The sequence below is a fragment of the Camelina sativa genome, chromosome 20 (assembly GCF_030686135.1).
Source record: "Camelina sativa cultivar CO46 ecotype springtype chromosome 20, ASM3068613v1".
Lineage (NCBI taxonomy): Eukaryota > Viridiplantae > Streptophyta > Magnoliopsida > Brassicales > Brassicaceae > Camelina > Camelina sativa.
In genome coordinates this window covers 29674188-29692215 of record NC_141899.1, presented here as the reverse complement: position 1 = coordinate 29692215, position 18028 = coordinate 29674188, and the positions used below count along the sequence as shown (strand labels likewise).

The following is an 18028-nucleotide window of genomic DNA, read 5'->3' as shown; positions in this document are numbered from 1 at the left end:
TTGACTAAAGCCTCATCAACCCATTTAAAGGTGTGATCATTGTTCCTAAGCTACAAGAATCCCAACTGTTATAATCAAAAATTTAAAATATACAAAACGTGTAAACAAATCAATTTACCTTGTTTGATGCAGACTTTGATATAAGTGCTATAGTATCTCCGGTAAGGATTGGGATCAGACTTTGATATAAGTGCTATAATTCCTTCCCCGCACCAACATCACCTTGGAACACCAATCACTCTTACTCTTGAACGGGAACTATTTGATCCAGTCGAATTGCTTGATACATTGCTCATCTTCTTCTCGCAATCGATAGGGTACTAGGTCGATATTAGGTTTCTTAAAATTTGGGATTTATGTGTTTCTTTGTAAAGAATCGGGTTAAGTTTGTAATTTATGATTAGCTCTTAAACCAAATTAAAGAAAATCGGTTTGGTTTTAAACGAAATTAAAGGAAGTGAGATTTTGGTATTAAACAAAATTAAAGAAAGTCCGGTTTGGTGTTAAGCCAGACTTAAAAGTATGTTTATTGGTTTGATAGAATTGGTGAAAAAACCATCGACATCCTATAGAGATGAAACAAAAAATCATATCATATATTAAGCTAAAACAAAAATCATATTATATATTAAGCTAAAACAAAAAACAGAAATCATATCATATATTAAGCGAAAAAAAAAAAAAAACCAAAGTCATATCATATATTAAGCTAAAACAAAAAACAAAAATCATATCATATATTATGCTAAAACAAAAAAAAGAATGTGTCAAACTAAAGACATACTAAAAAAGATGAAACAAATCAGTCAATTTCGATATGGTGAGACTCAGACTTTGGAGGGACATAGTTCTTCATACGCTCAAGTAATATTGGATCCTTTGCAGCTTCCCACAGATCGACAGCAATCTTCAAGCGCGCATATTTGATGTTCTCATCGCTCATCAAATCCAAACTTAGAGATTGCATATGACACTCGATGTATTTCAATGCATAGACCCCGCAATCGCTATGCGACTTATTCAAATCGGATAGCATCTTCATGTCTATGATTTCATATGGTGTCAAAAGAGATGCTTTTCCATTCACCTTTGCATTAATTTCTTTCAAAATCCTTGGGACGCACGTTGCGAAACACTAGACATACCTTCTATTCTTGTGTCCAGCACAGTCGAAGACTTCAACAGTTCTTAAGACGAAGTTAACGAAAACAGAAATCCAGTGGTTGCTGTTGACGCAAATCGGAGCGTATATCCTGTCAACATCTGTACCCCATTGTTTTCCTATCTTTCCGTGAGAAGGAAACTCACCATTAGCATACTCGAGAAGTCTACTATCCCATTTGTGCTGCCGCTTTGTCTTCAAGTACTTGGTGTATTCCACTTTGATTCTCTCACTGAACATGCAATTCATGAAACCAACACGGTCTGACTTCATTTGACCTAAAGATGTTTTCTCCCGGAATAAATACATCATCGCATCCATTTCCTTGAAAACAAATAAAAGTGAAATTTAAATTTAACCATGGTAAAATAATGAACAAATTAACTATTGAAAAAATCAAGTTTATACTCACTTGATTGTGCAGCCACTTGTAGTGAGTAATGACACGGTCGAGCACTTCATGATTAATTACCGATGGACCCAACTTAAGTTGCTCGTAACTGTGGAAAAAAAATAGTAATATGTAAGCCAAAATTTTTAAAATCTGGACAATTATTAAAAATATAGTAATTTGTAAGAACACGTACCTATGATTCCTTTGTCATGCTTCCAAAGCATTCCATCTAACTTCGGAAACGAAAACCAAATCAGCATCCTCGTCATACTTTCCCGCATCTATTGGAGGATCAACTCCAGGTACACATGGTTTTTGCGAAAGATGTCCTATTGTTTTCGCTAAGAAATCTTGAGTGCCCAATAAATCCTGACTTTCAATATTAAGGTCTATGGCCCCCGATTTGGTGAACAAATCATCGAAAAGAAAGTTATCTTCCTGTCAATGAAAAGATCAAACAAAGTTTAATGTTTACAAACAAATAAATCCAAACAAAGTTTAATGATTACAATACAATACATAAAGTTCACAAAGACAATTACAATATTTAAGTTTACAATTAGCCAAATAATTTCAAAAAACTTACAAAGCCGAATGTTTAAGAAAAAAACAAAAAAAAAACATAACCGATTTCCAAAACATTAAAACGAAGACAACTTTTACCAAGTTACTTTTTACGTACCAAACTCTTTGGTTGAACGGATGGTGATTTCCCCTGTTTCAAAAATAAGAATCAATAAGTTTGACAAAATCATTACATATACAACACCAAAGCATATAAATTATTTATTGACTTACCACATCTTTTGGTTTAAAGGATGATGGTGTGGCTTGTGTCGAAGTTGATGCTATAGTCGATAGTATCTCCTTCACTTCTGATACATCCTCCTCCACCTTCTTCAATCGCTGGCTTATTTCTTCCTTAAAAGGCTTGAAAGAAGCTTCAAACATACCTTTAATGAATGACTTTATTTCTTCATCAAAACCAGGAGTGAACGACGTTGCGGCTCGCTGACATAGGAGTTGCATTTTTCGACTCTCTGCACCATGATCAATCTGCTTCGTCTTTCTCTTCTTCGTGCTTGATGCTCCCACATTTACATCTTCCTTCTTCTCGCTACTCTCCAACCCAGACAATTGATTGTCTCCATCACTTTCCTTTTCAACATGATCATCTTCGTTTACAACCTCCTCTATCTTCTCTTCTTCAACATCATTAGATTCAACATGACCCCACTCATGGTCTCTAAAACCGTAACCAGATCGCACCAAGTCGTTTACGTTTTTGACTCCCACATCATCGATCTCATCATGCCTAAAAAACTCTATATCATCGATTATGTCAAAATTTCCTGACCTCGAGATGTATGGATAGACGATATCCTACCAAAAAAACAGTAACAAAAATTTTGGTTAAGCAATAGTAAAAAAACAGAACCATATTCAGACCATGACAATTAAAGAAGAATAGAGAAAATTAATTACTAACCTTTGGTCCAAACGATTGCTCTATGATGATAATGTCTTGATAAGACACTTTTGCAGCTCCCTTCCAGTTATAACATCTAGCACCGTTTGTGAATTCCTTGTTGATCTTTTCTCCCAACAACTCTCCAACCACTGGAATTGCTTCCATAACCCATACTTGAAGTGCAAAGGAGAAGCCATTAAGAATATAACTGTTGGTCTTCTTCAACTCCTTTCTTGTGTCCATGATCGAAGTCACAAGGTAGTCAAAAGAATGCAAACCCCAAGGATAAGCTCTCAACTTATCAAGATCCATCACCAACTTGATGTATGAGAGAGGGATCTTTTTCTTCTCGTCTTTAGCCATTACCAAACCAGCTATGACGCACACATATACAAATCTTAGCTTGTCATCAGGTTCCCACTTGGGAGCTTCTACTAGGTGCACATCCATCAGCCGCTTAATGGTAATCTCCCTATCTCTCTTCAATAGTCTAGCCCAAAAACCTTTATCCTTCTTCCAACTGTCTTCATTCCAAGATTTCAAATCTAACCTGAAATCATCCTTGCATTTGAGTCCAGTGACTGCATAATATTCTTGCAGCGAAAATCTCATTGGCTTCCTTCCAAACACAAACCAAAGCTCATGTTTCTTATTTGTGATCAACTGCCTACACATAATGCTATGTATAAAACGCGCAGAGTACCCTAACCCATTCTCGTAGATGGCAAACAAATTTGAAAACACAGGATCACTCTTCACTTGCTCATACTCTGTTGGCAAAGCATCCTTGATTCTTGTTAAGATAGACATTCTGCAGCTATTGTTTATCTGCTTCACTTGTGGTTCATCACCGTATTTGAAAATGCCTTTAGGATACTCCTTTTCAAAGCCTGAACAATAGATTAAGAAAAATTAAATCAAACACAAGATTAAGAGTTGTTAAGTATAGCTCGCATGACAAGAATCACAATAATCAAGAATCACAATTACCATGAGTTAATTTATTATTTCAAAATATATGAAAGTACCTTCGTTTATCATCCCGATTGATCCTGATTTTTCATCCATGTAGAAGCTAACTAAATCAAAGTGCACCTGACATGTCAAATAAAAACTTATTACAATCAAAGAACCAAGAAACTAAATCGAAGTGCACCTGACATGTCAAATAAACACAAACACATTTGTCTAATAATCATTCACACAAAATGAAAACAAGAACATGAAGAAAGAATGTAAAATAAAGAGCACAAGAAACCTAAATGCAATTAAAATTCAGAAATTTAAAACTAACTAAATTGAGATTTCTAAAGCTTAAAATATCAAGATGTCTTTTATAATTCAGAAATTTGTTTACCCGATTTGGTAAAATTAAGAAATTGACCCATTAAACATTCACACTTTTCACCGGAAGTTATCGACTAAAGATCAAACATGGAGGAAGAAGTAATGTTAAATCAAGAGCATAAAAAATCAACATGCAACTAAAATTGATACTTGTAAAACTAACGAAATCAATATGATAAAACTACAAAGATTTGCACTACAATATGCTGAAAATTTTAATATGTTGTGAAGAGAAGCAAACAAAATTGAGCGATTAGTGGGAGGAAACTAAAAATTGATGATTCGCAATAACAAGAGGAAGACAAATAAAAAGGAGGACGAAACAAACATAAAGCTTTGCCCAGATGAGTAAAAACGAGGATAAAAACACACCTCCATCGATGAATCGCGACCACAAGAGGAACCCAGTCACCGCCGCTGTCGATATCACCAAAATTTGTTTTTTTTTTTACGATTTCACCGAAGCTTTGCCCAGATGTCGATATCACCGAAGCTTTGCCCAGATGAGTAAAAACGAGGATAAAAACACATCTCCATTGATGAATCGCGACCACAAGAGGAACCCAGTCACCGCCGCTGTCGATATCACCGAAGTTTGTTTTTTTTTTACGATTTCGTAAAACATGTAAGAAGAGAAAGGAAAAGGGTTTGGGTAAATTACGATTTCGTGAACTCTCTTTTCCAATTAGAGGTTTAGGATTTTGTTTTGTTTTCTGATTATTTTAGGAAATAAATTTAACGATTAATTATATATTAACTTTATACATTTTTTCTTTTTTAAGTTTTTTATAAATTGAGGGCAAAACTGGATTTTGGTTATTATAAAACCTATATGACCAAACCTAAAAAAACCAAGTGTATATGGATATTTTTTTTAAAAAATGTCCTTTATTTCCAATTTTTCCTTTTTTTAATTTGATTTCAGGTATTATTGTGGTTGCCATCTGCTTGATTTCAGCCTAATCCTTTCTATTGAATTATGTAATCACGATAAACTGGAGAAGAATGTGGATAGACTTGATTTAATAGTGGTGGATGACAAGGTAAATAGCCTAATTTTAATTGTTTATATTTAGCCACTTTTACATTGAATACTCTTTTGTGCTTTACTAGGTTTTCAAATGCTTTTACAAATTTTTTTGCTTATTAACATTTATTGTTGTCATTGTTGGTTAATAGGTTTCATTGAAAGGATGGGTTTGTTACTCATCAAGAGGACGGTGATCGATGATGATCACTAGAGAGCAGAGCCGGCCAATAGGCCAAGCAAGTCAAGCACTGGCTTGCGGCCGTTAATATTAACATTAAATTCCGGCCGGATTTTGATAAAGTTTCCCTTAGGCCAGTGGTCTAGTTAAAGTGAAACTATGTCAATAATGCAGGTTCGAATTCTAGAGTTGCATATAATTTTTTTGTTTTTGTTTTTGGCTTGTAGCCCTAAAAAATTCAGCGCTAGCTCTGCTAGAGAGCTAGCTAAAACAATAATGGTGATGGTTAGATCTGATGGAAGTGATATTCAATAGAAAAGGGCAACAAAGAGAAGATATATATATGCTAGCACTATTCATTGTGAGGGCTAATGAACATGTCCATTCATTCCCAACTTTGCATTCTCTTACTTTTTGTAATGCAATAAAAAAATTACCATAAATGACATCAGCATAACAGAGTTTATTTTCATTTTTTAAGACTCATTTTTGTCGATTGTATTGTACATGATATCAAAGTTACAAAATGGTACATTTACTATTATATTATTAGTACATTTACTATTATAGAACAATACTTGGATTCACTCCTAGGGGTGAACCTCTCCATTCACCCCCTAATAAAATAAGGCAATAAAATCTTTATACATTATTATAAAATTAAAAAACTTAAACCGCACTTTAATAAACCCAAACCGACATATATAAAATTTAAACCCTAACCATCTCATTTGTGAACCCAAACCGTATATAATTTCGTTCTACTTATAAAATCTAAACCCTAACCATCTTATTTGTGAACCCAAACCGACATATAATTTCGTTCTAATTGTGAAATCTAAACCCTAACAACTCATTTGTGAACCCAAACCGACATATTATTTTGTTCTACTTGTAAAATCTAAACCCTAACTATCTCATTTGTGAACCCAAACCGACATATAATTTCGTTCTAATTGTAAAATCTAAACCCTAACCACCTCATTTGTAAACCCAAACCGACATATAATTTCGTTTTAATTGTAAAATCTAAACCCTAACCACTTCATTTGTAAACCCAAACCGACATAATTTTATTCTAAGTGTAAAAATCTAAACCAAGCCAATATTTAACTTTCCTTAATTAAAAGTATACAGAATTTGTTTCCTTAATTTGGTTTGCTTTTTAATTTAATTTAAATTTATTTTTGAAATAAAATATTAGATGGAAGATTCTGATTGGCTGAGAGAAAAGGAGGTGAATGGAGAGGTTCACCCCTAAGTATTTTTCACTATTATATCATTAGTATATATATATATATATATATATATATATATTTGGACAAACGTGTAAATATATTATGTTTAATTTTTATTAGATTTTCATCTTTAAAACTATTTTTTTCTTGTATGTAGTTCGGGTCTAATACTAACTTGATATAATTGGCTACATATAGTAAATATCAAAAAAGACATTTGTTTCAAATTATTTTTCTCTAAATTGTCAAAGTGTTGCAAATCCATAATTTACATTTTTGTGTAGGTAACGCAATTCAACCTACAATTTTGCCCTAGTTCAATTGTTGTACCAAATTACATGTCCCTCTGTCTAACCAGTACGATGTCATTTTGATCTGTGTCGGTGAGAATCATTGAGTGACGTGGCAGCGTTCTGCTGGTTAAACGTATCAAAGGAAGACCAAAATATTTTTAAATCTAATGGACAGAAAAGATCATGACGTGGCCGTAATCTAATGGCTGATCAGGTCTACGTTTAAACGGAACGTATTTAAAGGACAACAGCAGACAAGGGATATATATACTACTAATCTCTCTATCTGACTGTTTCGATCGGAAAAAATGGCGGTGAACGGTGAAAATGGTGGCGGTGCGATTAGGGTTAGCGGAATGCAGTTTTCTTACGATGTCCAGGATCCTATTTTCTTCGATTTCAACATCGATCTCTCCGCGGGATCTCGTTGTCTCTTGGTTGGTGCTAATGGATCTGGTATTAAAAAAAAAAACAAATGATCGAATCGTTTCGATTTCTTGATATCTTTGGTTGTTTCTGTATCTATGAATCGAAACTAGATAGATTTGGGGGCTTTGACGAATATAGAAATGTGATTCGTGTGGTTCTGTTTTAATAGTGTTCGATTTGGTTCAAGAGATGATGATCGTAGTTGTGTGGTTTCATTGAACAGGGAAAACTACATTATTGAAGATTCTGGCTGGAAAGCATATGGTTGGAGGAAAGAACGTTGTACAAGTGCTTGATCGTTCGGCATTTCATGATACAGAGCTTGTTTGTAGTGGTGATTTGTCTTACCTTGGAGGATCATGGAGTAAAACCGCTGGTTCTGCTGTGAGTGACTAACCCTGTACTCTCTTATGAGATCATGAGTTGTAAAAAAAAAAAAAACACTGCAAAGGTTTGATCTGAGAATATTTTTTTGTTTTTTTTTTTTGGAAATGTTTAGGGTGACATTCCTCTTCAGGGAGATTTCTCAGCAGAACATATGATATTTGGAGGTGGGGATTCTCTGATCCTAGTATGAGCTTTTTTTTGGAAAATGGTGAATTGTTTCTTTGTGCTTATTAGTATGTTATGTGTTTCAGTTGAAGGGATTGATCCTGTGAGAAGAGAGAAGTTGATTGATCTTCTTGATATCAATCTTCAATGGCGTATGCATAAGGTTTCTGATGGCCAGAGACGTCGTGTGCAAATATGTATGGGTCTTTTACATCCTTTCAAGGTAATACACACAACCAAAGATTGATTTTTTTTACACATCATGGTCTGTGTTTTATTGTTTATCATACATCTGATCCTTAAAATTGTAATGATCGTAGGTATTATTACTGGATGAGGTTACTGTTGACCTCGACGTTGTTGCTAGGATGGATTTGTTGGAATTCTTTAAAGAAGAATGCGAACAGGTAAGCCATTCAGTAGATCCACTTAGACTTTAGATGTCTATGAGCTTATGGTTAGAAACATCAAATGCTAATTTTCTTGTTTTATATTTGAGTAGAGAGGAGCTACAATTGTATATGCAACTCATATTTTCGACGGTCTAGAGACATGGGCTAGTCATCTAGCTTACATTCATGGAGGAGAACTGAAACTCTCGGCCAAACTGGATGATATCAAGGATCTCAAAACCTCACCAAATCTGCTCTCTGTTGTTGAATCTTGGCTCCGGTCTGAAACCAAAGTCGAGAAGAAGACGAAGAAGAAACCTGTTGTTACGTCTCCATTTATGTCCTCTAGACAAATGGCGTATTACCGATGAATCTTAACTTCTATAAGAGATAGTAAGAATAAGAGCACTTCCACTTTTATGCCTTTGTTTTTCTCTATGGTACTTCATTTTTTAGAATCCGATCATTTTTCACACAAATGAAAGAAATTATGTAAAACTATGTTTTTAATCAAATTATTATTTAACGTTAGTTGAACTGCTTATGTCCAAATTCTGGTGTGGATAGGTCGGATATTACACGCTTTCACAAATCACAATACTACTGACTATAAGTTTCGTCTCCAGTTAAGCATGTGAATCAACTTTGAGTTGTTTCAATGTTGTTTTGACAAAAACTAAATCGTGTGTCTGTCGGCGGTAAAGCCCGTAAAGCAAGGGTTTTAGGCGCCAAATATTATAGGTATTTTAGGGGCACCAAATTTGTAAAACTTCTTTTGATGTAGTGGTTTTTTCTTTGATCTTGAGTCACTTAATTTTTCTTTTTTGTTATTATTTTTTTTTATTTAACACCTGACCTTTGTATATACATCTAGGTTAAATACGTGAAATAAATGAAAATGAAGCTGAATCCAAATTTAATTCTACATCCCTAAACAAACAGTTAGAAATGTTTGGATTAGTTTAAAATAATATATATAGTATCCCTTATCTAAATTATATCTTAATTTGTTCTTATATATATCACTCATGCAGCTTTGTACGCAGCTTCAGGATCCGACGCCAATCATGGGGGCTAAGAATTTTCGACGGAGTCTTTCTCCCTTGCATGCCGAGGTCGAAGCTTTCCTGTGGGCTGTGCGCTGTATGATCGGGCATGGATTTCGTGACGTGGCTTTCTACACGGACTGTTCAGACTTGGTGAAGATGGTGTCTTCTCCTCATGACTGGCCAGCATTTTCGACATATCTCAACGACATCAAGAGTGACAGGGAGGAATTTTCATCTTTCTCTTTATCTTTTGTTTCTAGAAATGCAAATGTAAATGCGGATTCTTTGGCATGCCAAGCGCGTACTTCTCCGCATAATGTCTTGTTTGTACAAAAATTTCCATCATATTGGCTATTATGAGCTAATCTTTTGTTGACAAAAAAAAATCACTCATTGAGGTCTGAGTAAAAGTTTACGTGAAAAGTTTTCCAATTTTAAAAAAATTAACACAAATATAATTCCGCACGTACGTGCGGGTCTGAACCTAGTTAGATAAGTAATAGGGTAGTACAAAGAGTTAGCCAACTGAAACTTGGTTTTTATGGTGGATGGATGATGAATGAGATATGATGTGATGATGGTGAACAGGTGGAATGCAAGGAGTTTCAATTACCCTTATGTTGTTGTAGTATAAGAGATGTCAATCCTAAATGAGTGTATGCAAGCAATCAGGATATGAATATTTGTCTAAGTTAAGCCAAATATGTAGGATGTTTGTCACTAACAACCTAATGATGAATGTAAAATGCAAAAAGTAAAAGCTATTAAGAACATGATACTAAATGCAATAGAACATGATGATCTAAACAACAATGCAATGAAACAGAAACTATAGTAATGCAAGACAAGTAAAGAACTAATGCAAGGCAAGTAATGAACATGATTGAACAGAAAACTAAATGAATGCAACAGGAATGCAACTAAAATGAAACAGGAAATGAGACAGGACAAACACAAAGCATAAACAAGAATTATGGGGATGAGCTCGAGCAAGCACTCGATCGCACTCGATCGAGTACAGGGTCGAGTTGAATAAATGCGAGAAACAGAGCAATGTAAACAAAACAGAGCAAGACAAAAGTAAATCAAACAACATGCAAAAAACATGATTTAAACTAGGAAATCAATAGACAAGGAAGGTCTTGAGGAGGGATTCATGGGCTGGACTAATGGTTATGGTCATCTAACTTGGTCAACAAATCTCAAACAACTTGAGCTAATCTCTAGACAATGATCTCCTAGAACATGTTAAATCCACTCTCATGGCAAAAATAATCAAGCTCATAAATTTCTAGACTAGTTCTCACATAGCAAAGAACTTATACAAGCAAGCATTAAGCAACAGATCATTTATGTCAAAAATCAAACAAGACATCTAATCTCTTAGCATGCCTAATGATAATCTCTAGATCTAGCCTTATCTAACAACCTAGACATTGGTGTGATGCTAAGATGCTTAAAATCAAACCCTACCCTCTCGACACTTGGCCCCCAACAACAAGGTTTGCTCCTCACCAACGCGATACTACCAGCCCAATCCTGAATGCACATTGGTTGTTTTCCTAGGACCATCAATCTGACAACCAGGTGAAGAAACCTGGACATCCGAAGACGGAGATGGAGCTGACATGACTGCCGTAAAAGAGAGTGCCTCTTCCCAAGCTAAGTTATCGCCCAAAGCCTCAGTAATTATATCATTCGTCTCGATCTCTAAACCTTGAAAAACTTTTTTATTTGTGGTCTTCCAGATTGCCCATAAAATTCATGGTAATTAAAAAAGTTGATCATGATCACCCTGTTGAGAGACACCTCTCTAGAAAACAGAATCCAAATTCGAGTACACCGACTCATATGGAAAACCCTCTGACAAGACCATAGTCGGAGATAAATCCCAAACTTCACACGAGCGAGGGCATTCAAAGAAAACATGATTAATAGTCTCAACCGTAGAGTCACACTATTTACACCAAATATCATATTTGACAAATCTGTGTATCAATTTAGTTTTATAGATAGGTTGTACTTACTAAAAATATTTATTTTATATTCTTTGTTAAATTTAATTTTAGTTTAAAAATTCTAAACCCGTACATCGGGCGGGTCCTAACCTAGTGTTATATAGTTTACAAAAAAAATCGTGTACTTCTCTTTTATTATATAGGAGATTAAGAAGTATTTACTTTTAAGAAGTTTAACCAATCATAATACTGCATAATATAAAATATTAAAGTAATCTAAAAAATTTTAGAAAAGAGTTAAAATAAATTAAATATTATTATCGGAAAAATATTTACATGATTAACCAATCTGTTAGAGCATGTTACGCTTAACCTCTCAATATTAAAAAACCAAAAAAAAAAAAAAAACCACCGTATTATTTTTTGTTTCCTTCTTCCGACAACTTTTGTTTTGTTTTGTTTCCTTCACAAAACCTTAATCAGGATATTTTTGTTAATTTATCCGACTGTAAAATAATTAAAAACCTAACTTACCCAAAAAGAAAAAAATCTTCTTTTTTTCTAAAGTGTAAAAAAAAGGCGAAAAAAAAAAATTGTCACAAATCTCAATTTCTTCTCGCCGTCCCTCTTCGTAGTATTAATTTACCCAAAATCTTCTTCTCGTCGTTCGACGAAAATCCGATTTCGTACCCAATTCCCGGGTCAAATCAATCTCAAAGTTTGTGCCTTTTTTTCGTTTCTGATTAGGGTTTTAATCAATTTTGGCAATCGGGTCTCTTAGGTTGAAGTGTTCTGAGTTCAATCGATGGTTTTGGACCTTCTGGTATTTGAAGCTCGTTGATTGCGAATTGGCTTCTGGAATCTGGATTCATCGATCTCTGGATGTTGAATTCGTGAATCTGAGGGGAGTTAAATGCTGAATTGGAAAACAGATCCAGGGGCTAATTGAGGGGAAAATAAAAGAGGGTTCTTTTGATTTTTTTTTTGATTCTGGGAATTGTCGAGATCGGAGAAGATGGATCTTGTGATCGGTGGGAAATTTAAGCTTGGAAGAAAAATTGGTAGTGGATCATTCGGAGAACTTTATCTAGGTAGCACCGTGATGAGGACGATTTGATTTCGGGTTTTTTTTGTTTGTAAATTTTATGATTTTTGGGTTAACAAATATGTTGTTTGATTGATTTTTGTAGGTGTAAATGTTCAAACAGGAGAAGAAGTTGCTGTCAAGCTGGTAAATATTTTACCTCATTTGTCAATAACATAAAAAGATGTTCTTTTAGTTTAACTGCAACTTTCATGTGATGTTGTTGTTTATAAAAAAATTCTTGTCACATGAAGGCAATGAGAAGAGATTTGCTTTCTTGAATCATTCTGTCATTAAGATGAGCTTTGTTGTGGTGTGGTTTTGGATTTGCTTCTTTACTTTTTTTTAATTCTCCATTCTGATGCCTTTTATTATGATTTCAATTATTAGGAAAATGTGAAGACCAAGCACCCCCAGCTTCATTATGAGTCAAAGTTGTATATGCTGCTTCAAGGAGGATGTAAGTATCAATTACAACTAGCATTATATCATAGTAGAAAAATTTCTCGATTCGTGATGATTATATGTGCTTCTTTTGCAAATAACTAAATAGTTTTTGTTATGTTTCTTTCTTTTTGCAGCTGGTATTCCAAACCTCAAGTGGTTTGGAGTTGAAGGTGACTACAGCGTGATGGTTATTGACCTACTAGGTCCTAGCCTTGAAGACTTGTTTAACTACTGCAACAGGAAGTTCACCTTGAAAACTGTTCTCATGCTTGCCGACCAATTAGTGAGTTTATATGTATCTGCTAATTGGTTTCCAACTCTTACGTTTTCTGAATAGATGAATTCGTTTGTAATGGGGGAGATTGTTTTATCTGTTTGTGTTTCAGCTTAACAGGGTTGAATATATGCATATTCGAGGTTTCCTTCACCGTGATATAAAACCTGACAACTTTTTAATGGGACTTGGACGCAAAGCAAATCAGGTGCTATAATCTTTCTTTCTGTAAAAAGCTTGTGCTTTGACATATTATGCTCATAGATTAAATTTATCGTGATGGCGGGTTCTGCTTCAATCTTCTGAGCTAATTTCTCTCTATCGCAGGTGTATATCATTGATTTCGGACTTGGGAAGAAATACAGAGACCTTCAGACTCACAAGCACATTCCTTACAGGTAAGAGTATGCTGTGTTTTCTCCTTTCCCATATCCTTACTCAAGGATCTGGTATTTTTGCATCTTGATTTGCGTGAACTTAAGGAAAATTCAAATATTGTGGCAGAGAAAACAAAAATCTCACTGGGACAGCTCGGTATGCAAGTGTCAACACTCACCTTGGAGTCGGTAAGAGTGTTGTTTTGTGGTATTATATGTAGTTTGGGTATTTTTTCCCGTCAAAATACTTAATTAGTTTTTGCTGGTGTTTGAACAGAACAAAGTCGAAGAGATGATTTAGAATCACTTGGTTATGTGCTTATGTATTTTATCAAAGGAAGGTTAGAGTCTACAGCTTCTCCGACTTTGTCTTCCAACTTCTCTATATTTTCTTGAACAAATTTTAAACTCTTTCTGTTTTTTTTTTTTTTTTTTGGCTATCAGCTTACCGTGGCAGGGATTAAAGGCGGGGACAAAGAAGCAGAAGTATGACAGAATCAGCGAGAAGAAAGTATCAACTCCAATAGAGGTTACAACTACTCGACAATCCTATATGATTTTTATTTTGGCGTTTGTTGGTAGTCTAGCTTTTCCATCTGAGCTTAGAATGTTAACGGAATGTTTTGATGCAGGTGTTGTGTAAAAACCAACCGTCTGAATTTGTTTCATACTTCCAATACTGCCGATCTTTACGCTTTGATGACAAACCTGATTACTCTTACCTTAAAAGACTTTTCCGCGACTTGTTCATCCGAGAAGGTTCGCATTAACATCATTTTCATTAAAAAAAAGTTACTGTTTCAAGCCATTCTCGTCTCATATTTTAAACTGTATAAACTCTTACAGGTTATCAATTCGATTATGTATTTGACTGGACAGTCCTAAAGTATCCTCAAATCGGAACCAGCGCTGGTTCTAGTTCACGAACAAGGGTGATTATTGAAAATCGCTTACTTACGTTTTTACTCTCTTGGCTTTTGTGTTTCTGTGTGCTTAACGTAAAGGTATATCTTTCGGTTTTTTCAGCATCATACAACAGCGAAACCAGGATTCAACGCAGATCCCATTGGAAGACAAGAGAGGATCGCAGGTAAATTATTCTCCTCCTGCTTCTGTTGGAAATTTTAGAACCACACACATTCATTCCTCACACCAAACTTATGTTCTGTGTCTGAAAAGAACCCCGTTATAAAACTCCGGCTGCAGTGGAGGCATTCTCCCGAAGACACCCGACTACAACTTCTTCGCCACGTGATCGTTCCAGATCAAGAAACTCTGATGATGGACCTTTCGCTAAGCAGACAGTAAAAAATCTTACTTTACCAACGCATTCATTGATCTGATCCACTAATTATTATACAGAATGACTCAATTGTAATTCTTTTTTAAGCAGCAAGGAGACTCTGAAAGACCAAACAGTTCCTCAAGATACAGAACATCTTCTTCTAGGAGAGCCGTTGCTGCCTCAAGCTCCAGGCCAAGTTCTGCAGGTGGACCAAGCGAAAGCCGAGTTTCAAGTCGTCTGGTATCATCAAGCGGCGGTGGTGGCAGTGGCAGTGGTAATGGCCGTCCTTCGACTAGCCAGAGAATGCAAGCTGGATATGAATCCAAGACTTTGTCTTTCTCTCGAGCAACAGCTTCAAGAAACACTCGGGAAGATCAACTGAGAAGCTTCGAGCTTCTCTCTCTTCGGAAATAAAGGAAAATGATGAAGAGAGAGAGATACAGCAAACTCCATGAAAAATCACCCCCACATAGAATGACCTCTGAGAGAAAAGATGAGAGAATCTTGGTTTTGAGAGAGAATTCATATTATTATATATTTGAGCTGATGAAATCCTCAGATCTTTACAGGTAATTTCAGATTCAGCTTGCAGAGATGTATCCCACCACCGTTTATGTAATCGTGATGTGTTGGACAAAAATATAACAATCATAAGATGTAGAGAGTTTCCCATGTAAAAACGGTTGAAAAATTCTATCCGTATATTCGAATACTTCGGACCTTGTCTGTCTGTACTACTTACTGGCTTGGTAATAAGAATAAACAAAACAATCAACTGTTCTTTCGTCTGTTTTTAATACAACCAACCAAAAACTCTTGTTTTTCTGGGGAGTCAGAAATAAGAATTGTGAAAATTTGGCTTCAATCTTCACTAGGTACTAACCCCCAGAAAACTGCACACTGAATTTTTTTTGATAAAAAATTGTAATAATTTATTTTGTTATTATGTTATATATTAATTTTTAAAATCTAAGCTATTAACGGAACTGATATAGATTTTATTCGATTAAATTTTTGAAAAAAAAATTAACCTGTTCTGGTAGAAAATGTTGATAAAATTTGTAGTTGTAGATTTTATTAAATTACATTTTTAAAATCTTAGCTGTTAATTTTTTAATAATATATTTTTTTTCAAATACGAATTAGTTTAGATTCTAATAGGTTTTATTTACTTTTGTAGATTTTATTTAAATTGATATGTCTACAATTTTTTGTTTATTAATAATTAATAAAGATCAGTTGATTAATTAAACTTTTTTAATGGCAAGTGAATGTAATTTTTTACACATTTTAAGGTTAGTTTCATATTTGTACTTCCCAATTAATATAGTAGGATATAATTTATTAAATTTTCAAGTATTACTAATATTTATTAAGTTTTCAATTATTACTAATATTTATAAATTTTGTTACTATTTTTTTTTGTTTATGCATAGATATATACTCATATACATAATTTACATTTAGGCCTTAAATGGCTGTTGGTTTTGAAGTACTTTTTAGCTTTAGGTTTTGTAAAAGGCTATTTTGTAGCTATTTTCTGAAAAACATGTTTTCCTAAAAAATAGAAAATCTAGTTTTAGAGTGTTTTAAGAATTTTTTAACAAAAGAGAAAAAAAGAAAAAACTAAAAATCCATATTTTTTTGGTTTCTTCCATTCAAAACAAACTACCATTCAAGGTTTTAAACCAAAATCAAAACAAACTACCAAAGGTTTTAAATAGACAAAAATCAACACCAAAAATCAAAAACTAAAAAAAAAAAAAAAAAAATCTAAAACCAAAAACCATTTAAAAAACTACAAACACTCGAGACTTTATTTTATTTTGAATATATAAAAGTGAAAATAAACCAGTTTGACACAAATTTAGGGGAAAATAACTAGAATAACTCTCAATCGGATTGGATAACTAGATTAACCCAACATTTTTGTTTAATGACCAAAAACCCTAGTTTTGATTTTTTTTTTTTTATTAATCATAAAAAATAGAAAAAAGAAATAGGGCAAAAAAACAAAATCAATCAAACATTTTTTTTCCACATCCACCTCTTCCTTCTCCGGCATGGGCAAACAAATCAATCCAACATTTTTTGTGAAGTCTGCATTTAACTCAGAATCAACTGTATTTAGGTCTAGCTCTGATATTTACTATCTTCGGGAAGTTGTTGGACTGTTGGAGTCAAAAATTACATGGCCAAGTGATAAAATTATTTTTAACACTAATGTTGATTCGCAAAAGACTAATGGATCCAGGGTATTTTTTATTAACAGGGTTAATTGTTATAACTTTTTGAAATCAGTAGTCATTGCTTTACTAATATTGTGAATACATAACTCTTTAGGCTGCAGGTGGAGATGAATTCGATGACAAATAGGTGAATTTAATGGTTTTTAATTTAAAAACGCATTTCCTTTTCTTTATATATTTTGTTGTTGATGTCAAAAAATAATATTTTATTGTTATATATACACATAAATTATAATAGAAATTGATATTAGACAACAAACAATTACAAATACAAAATAAAAAATAGATATGAAATATTGTTTCATAGAATAATCAATATATATAACAATCATCAAAATAAAATTAAAGTACAAATGTACCAGCTATCATTTAAATTTTAATTCAAGTAGTTTAGGCCTTTAGGGTATTGGAGTATAGGGTTTAGGATTCAATCTCTTCAAACTTATGTTCCGTCTTAGTCAATTAACAAAATAAATTACAATAAGATTATTTTCAAATGTATAACATAAAATAAATCTGTTACAAAATAAAATAAATCTGTAAACTCATTATAGCAATTACTTTTCTCTGTAATAGTCTATTATCACAAGACAGATTTTTGGAAACAAAAAAAATCTGTCATAACATAAAATAAATCTGCCATAACATGCTACACTAATGTTATTACTGTAGGTCAAACTAGCAATTTTTATTTCCCAACAGAAAATCTGCTATCACTCGACAGATTTTATGTAAAATAATTAAAATCTGTTGTAACTAAAAAAAAATCTGTTATCACTAGACGTCAATCTAGTAATTATTTTTAAATCAACAAATCTG

General features: G+C 33.7%; 3 protein-coding genes across 6 annotated transcripts; 2 read left to right on the top strand and 1 right to left on the bottom strand.

Annotated features, from left to right (window-relative positions):
* Window positions 1–682: 682 nt before the first annotated feature.
* Window positions 683–5049, bottom strand: LOC104772778 (uncharacterized). The gene is made up of 8 exons (XM_010497352.3): window positions 4747–5049; window positions 4056–4122; window positions 3046–3917; window positions 2355–2939; window positions 2239–2271; window positions 1750–1994; window positions 1575–1662; window positions 683–1486 (listed from the first exon to the last, which is right to left on the bottom strand). The coding sequence occupies exons 1-6, from the start codon at window positions 4750–4752 to the stop codon at window positions 1764–1766; spliced, it is 1794 nt and encodes a 597-aa protein (XP_010495654.2). The 5' UTR covers window positions 4753–5049; the 3' UTR covers window positions 683–1486; window positions 1575–1662; window positions 1750–1763.
* Window positions 5050–7301: 2252 nt separating this feature from the next.
* On the top strand, window positions 7302–9958 carry LOC104771568 (ABC transporter I family member 21-like). 3 transcript variants are annotated; one of them, XM_010496110.3, is made up of 7 exons: window positions 7302–7569; window positions 7766–7926; window positions 8042–8093; window positions 8181–8317; window positions 8415–8501; window positions 8597–8879; window positions 9533–9958. In XM_010496110.3, the coding sequence occupies exons 1-6, from the start codon at window positions 7422–7424 to the stop codon at window positions 8855–8857; spliced, it is 846 nt and encodes a 281-aa protein (XP_010494412.1). In that variant the 5' UTR covers window positions 7302–7421; the 3' UTR covers window positions 8858–8879; window positions 9533–9958. The 3 variants fall into 3 exon arrangements, with proteins under 3 accessions (XP_010494412.1, XP_010494413.1, XP_010494411.1); XM_010496111.3 differs by having other exon boundaries at window positions 9521–9958; XM_010496109.3 differs by lacking the exon at window positions 9533–9958 and having other exon boundaries at window positions 8597–9017.
* Window positions 9959–11439: 1481 nt separating this feature from the next.
* Window positions 11440–15741, top strand: LOC104771567 (casein kinase 1-like protein 7). 2 transcript variants are annotated; one of them, XM_087504661.1, is made up of 14 exons: window positions 11440–12584; window positions 12684–12724; window positions 12968–13037; window positions 13159–13307; window positions 13411–13506; window positions 13626–13696; window positions 13803–13864; window positions 13953–14016; window positions 14120–14204; window positions 14308–14434; window positions 14522–14607; window positions 14702–14765; window positions 14855–14979; window positions 15069–15741. In XM_087504661.1, the coding sequence occupies exons 1-14, from the start codon at window positions 12509–12511 to the stop codon at window positions 15372–15374; spliced, it is 1422 nt and encodes a 473-aa protein (XP_087360787.1). In that variant the 5' UTR covers window positions 11440–12508; the 3' UTR covers window positions 15375–15741. The 2 variants fall into 2 exon arrangements, with proteins under 2 accessions (XP_087360787.1, XP_087360786.1); XM_087504660.1 differs by having other exon boundaries at window positions 15066–15741.
* The last annotated feature ends 2287 nt before the right edge of the window (window positions 15742–18028 follow it).

Coding starts and splice junctions, on each gene's coding strand:
- LOC104772778 (XM_010497352.3), bottom strand. Junction 2,940..3,045: donor AGCAATCGTTTGGACCAAAG/GTTAGTAATTAA, acceptor TTTTTTTGGTAG/GATATCGTCTATCCATACAT. Junction 2,272..2,354: donor CCTTTAAACCAAAAGATGTG/GTAAGTCAATAA, acceptor TTTTTGAAACAG/GGGAAATCACCATCCGTTCA.
- LOC104771568 (XM_010496110.3), top strand. CDS start 7,422: ATGGCGGTGAACGGTGAAAATGGTGGCGGTGCGATTAGGGTTAGCGGA. Junction 8,318..8,414: donor GTCTTTTACATCCTTTCAAG/GTAATACACACA, acceptor TAATGATCGTAG/GTATTATTACTGGATGAGGT. Junction 8,502..8,596: donor TTAAAGAAGAATGCGAACAG/GTAAGCCATTCA, acceptor ATATTTGAGTAG/AGAGGAGCTACAATTGTATA.
- LOC104771567 (XM_087504660.1), top strand. CDS start 12,509: ATGGATCTTGTGATCGGTGGGAAATTTAAGCTTGGAAGAAAAATTGGT. Junction 12,585..12,683: donor ATTCGGAGAACTTTATCTAG/GTAGCACCGTGA, acceptor TGATTTTTGTAG/GTGTAAATGTTCAAACAGGA. Junction 13,507..13,625: donor TTGGACGCAAAGCAAATCAG/GTGCTATAATCT, acceptor TCTCTATCGCAG/GTGTATATCATTGATTTCGG.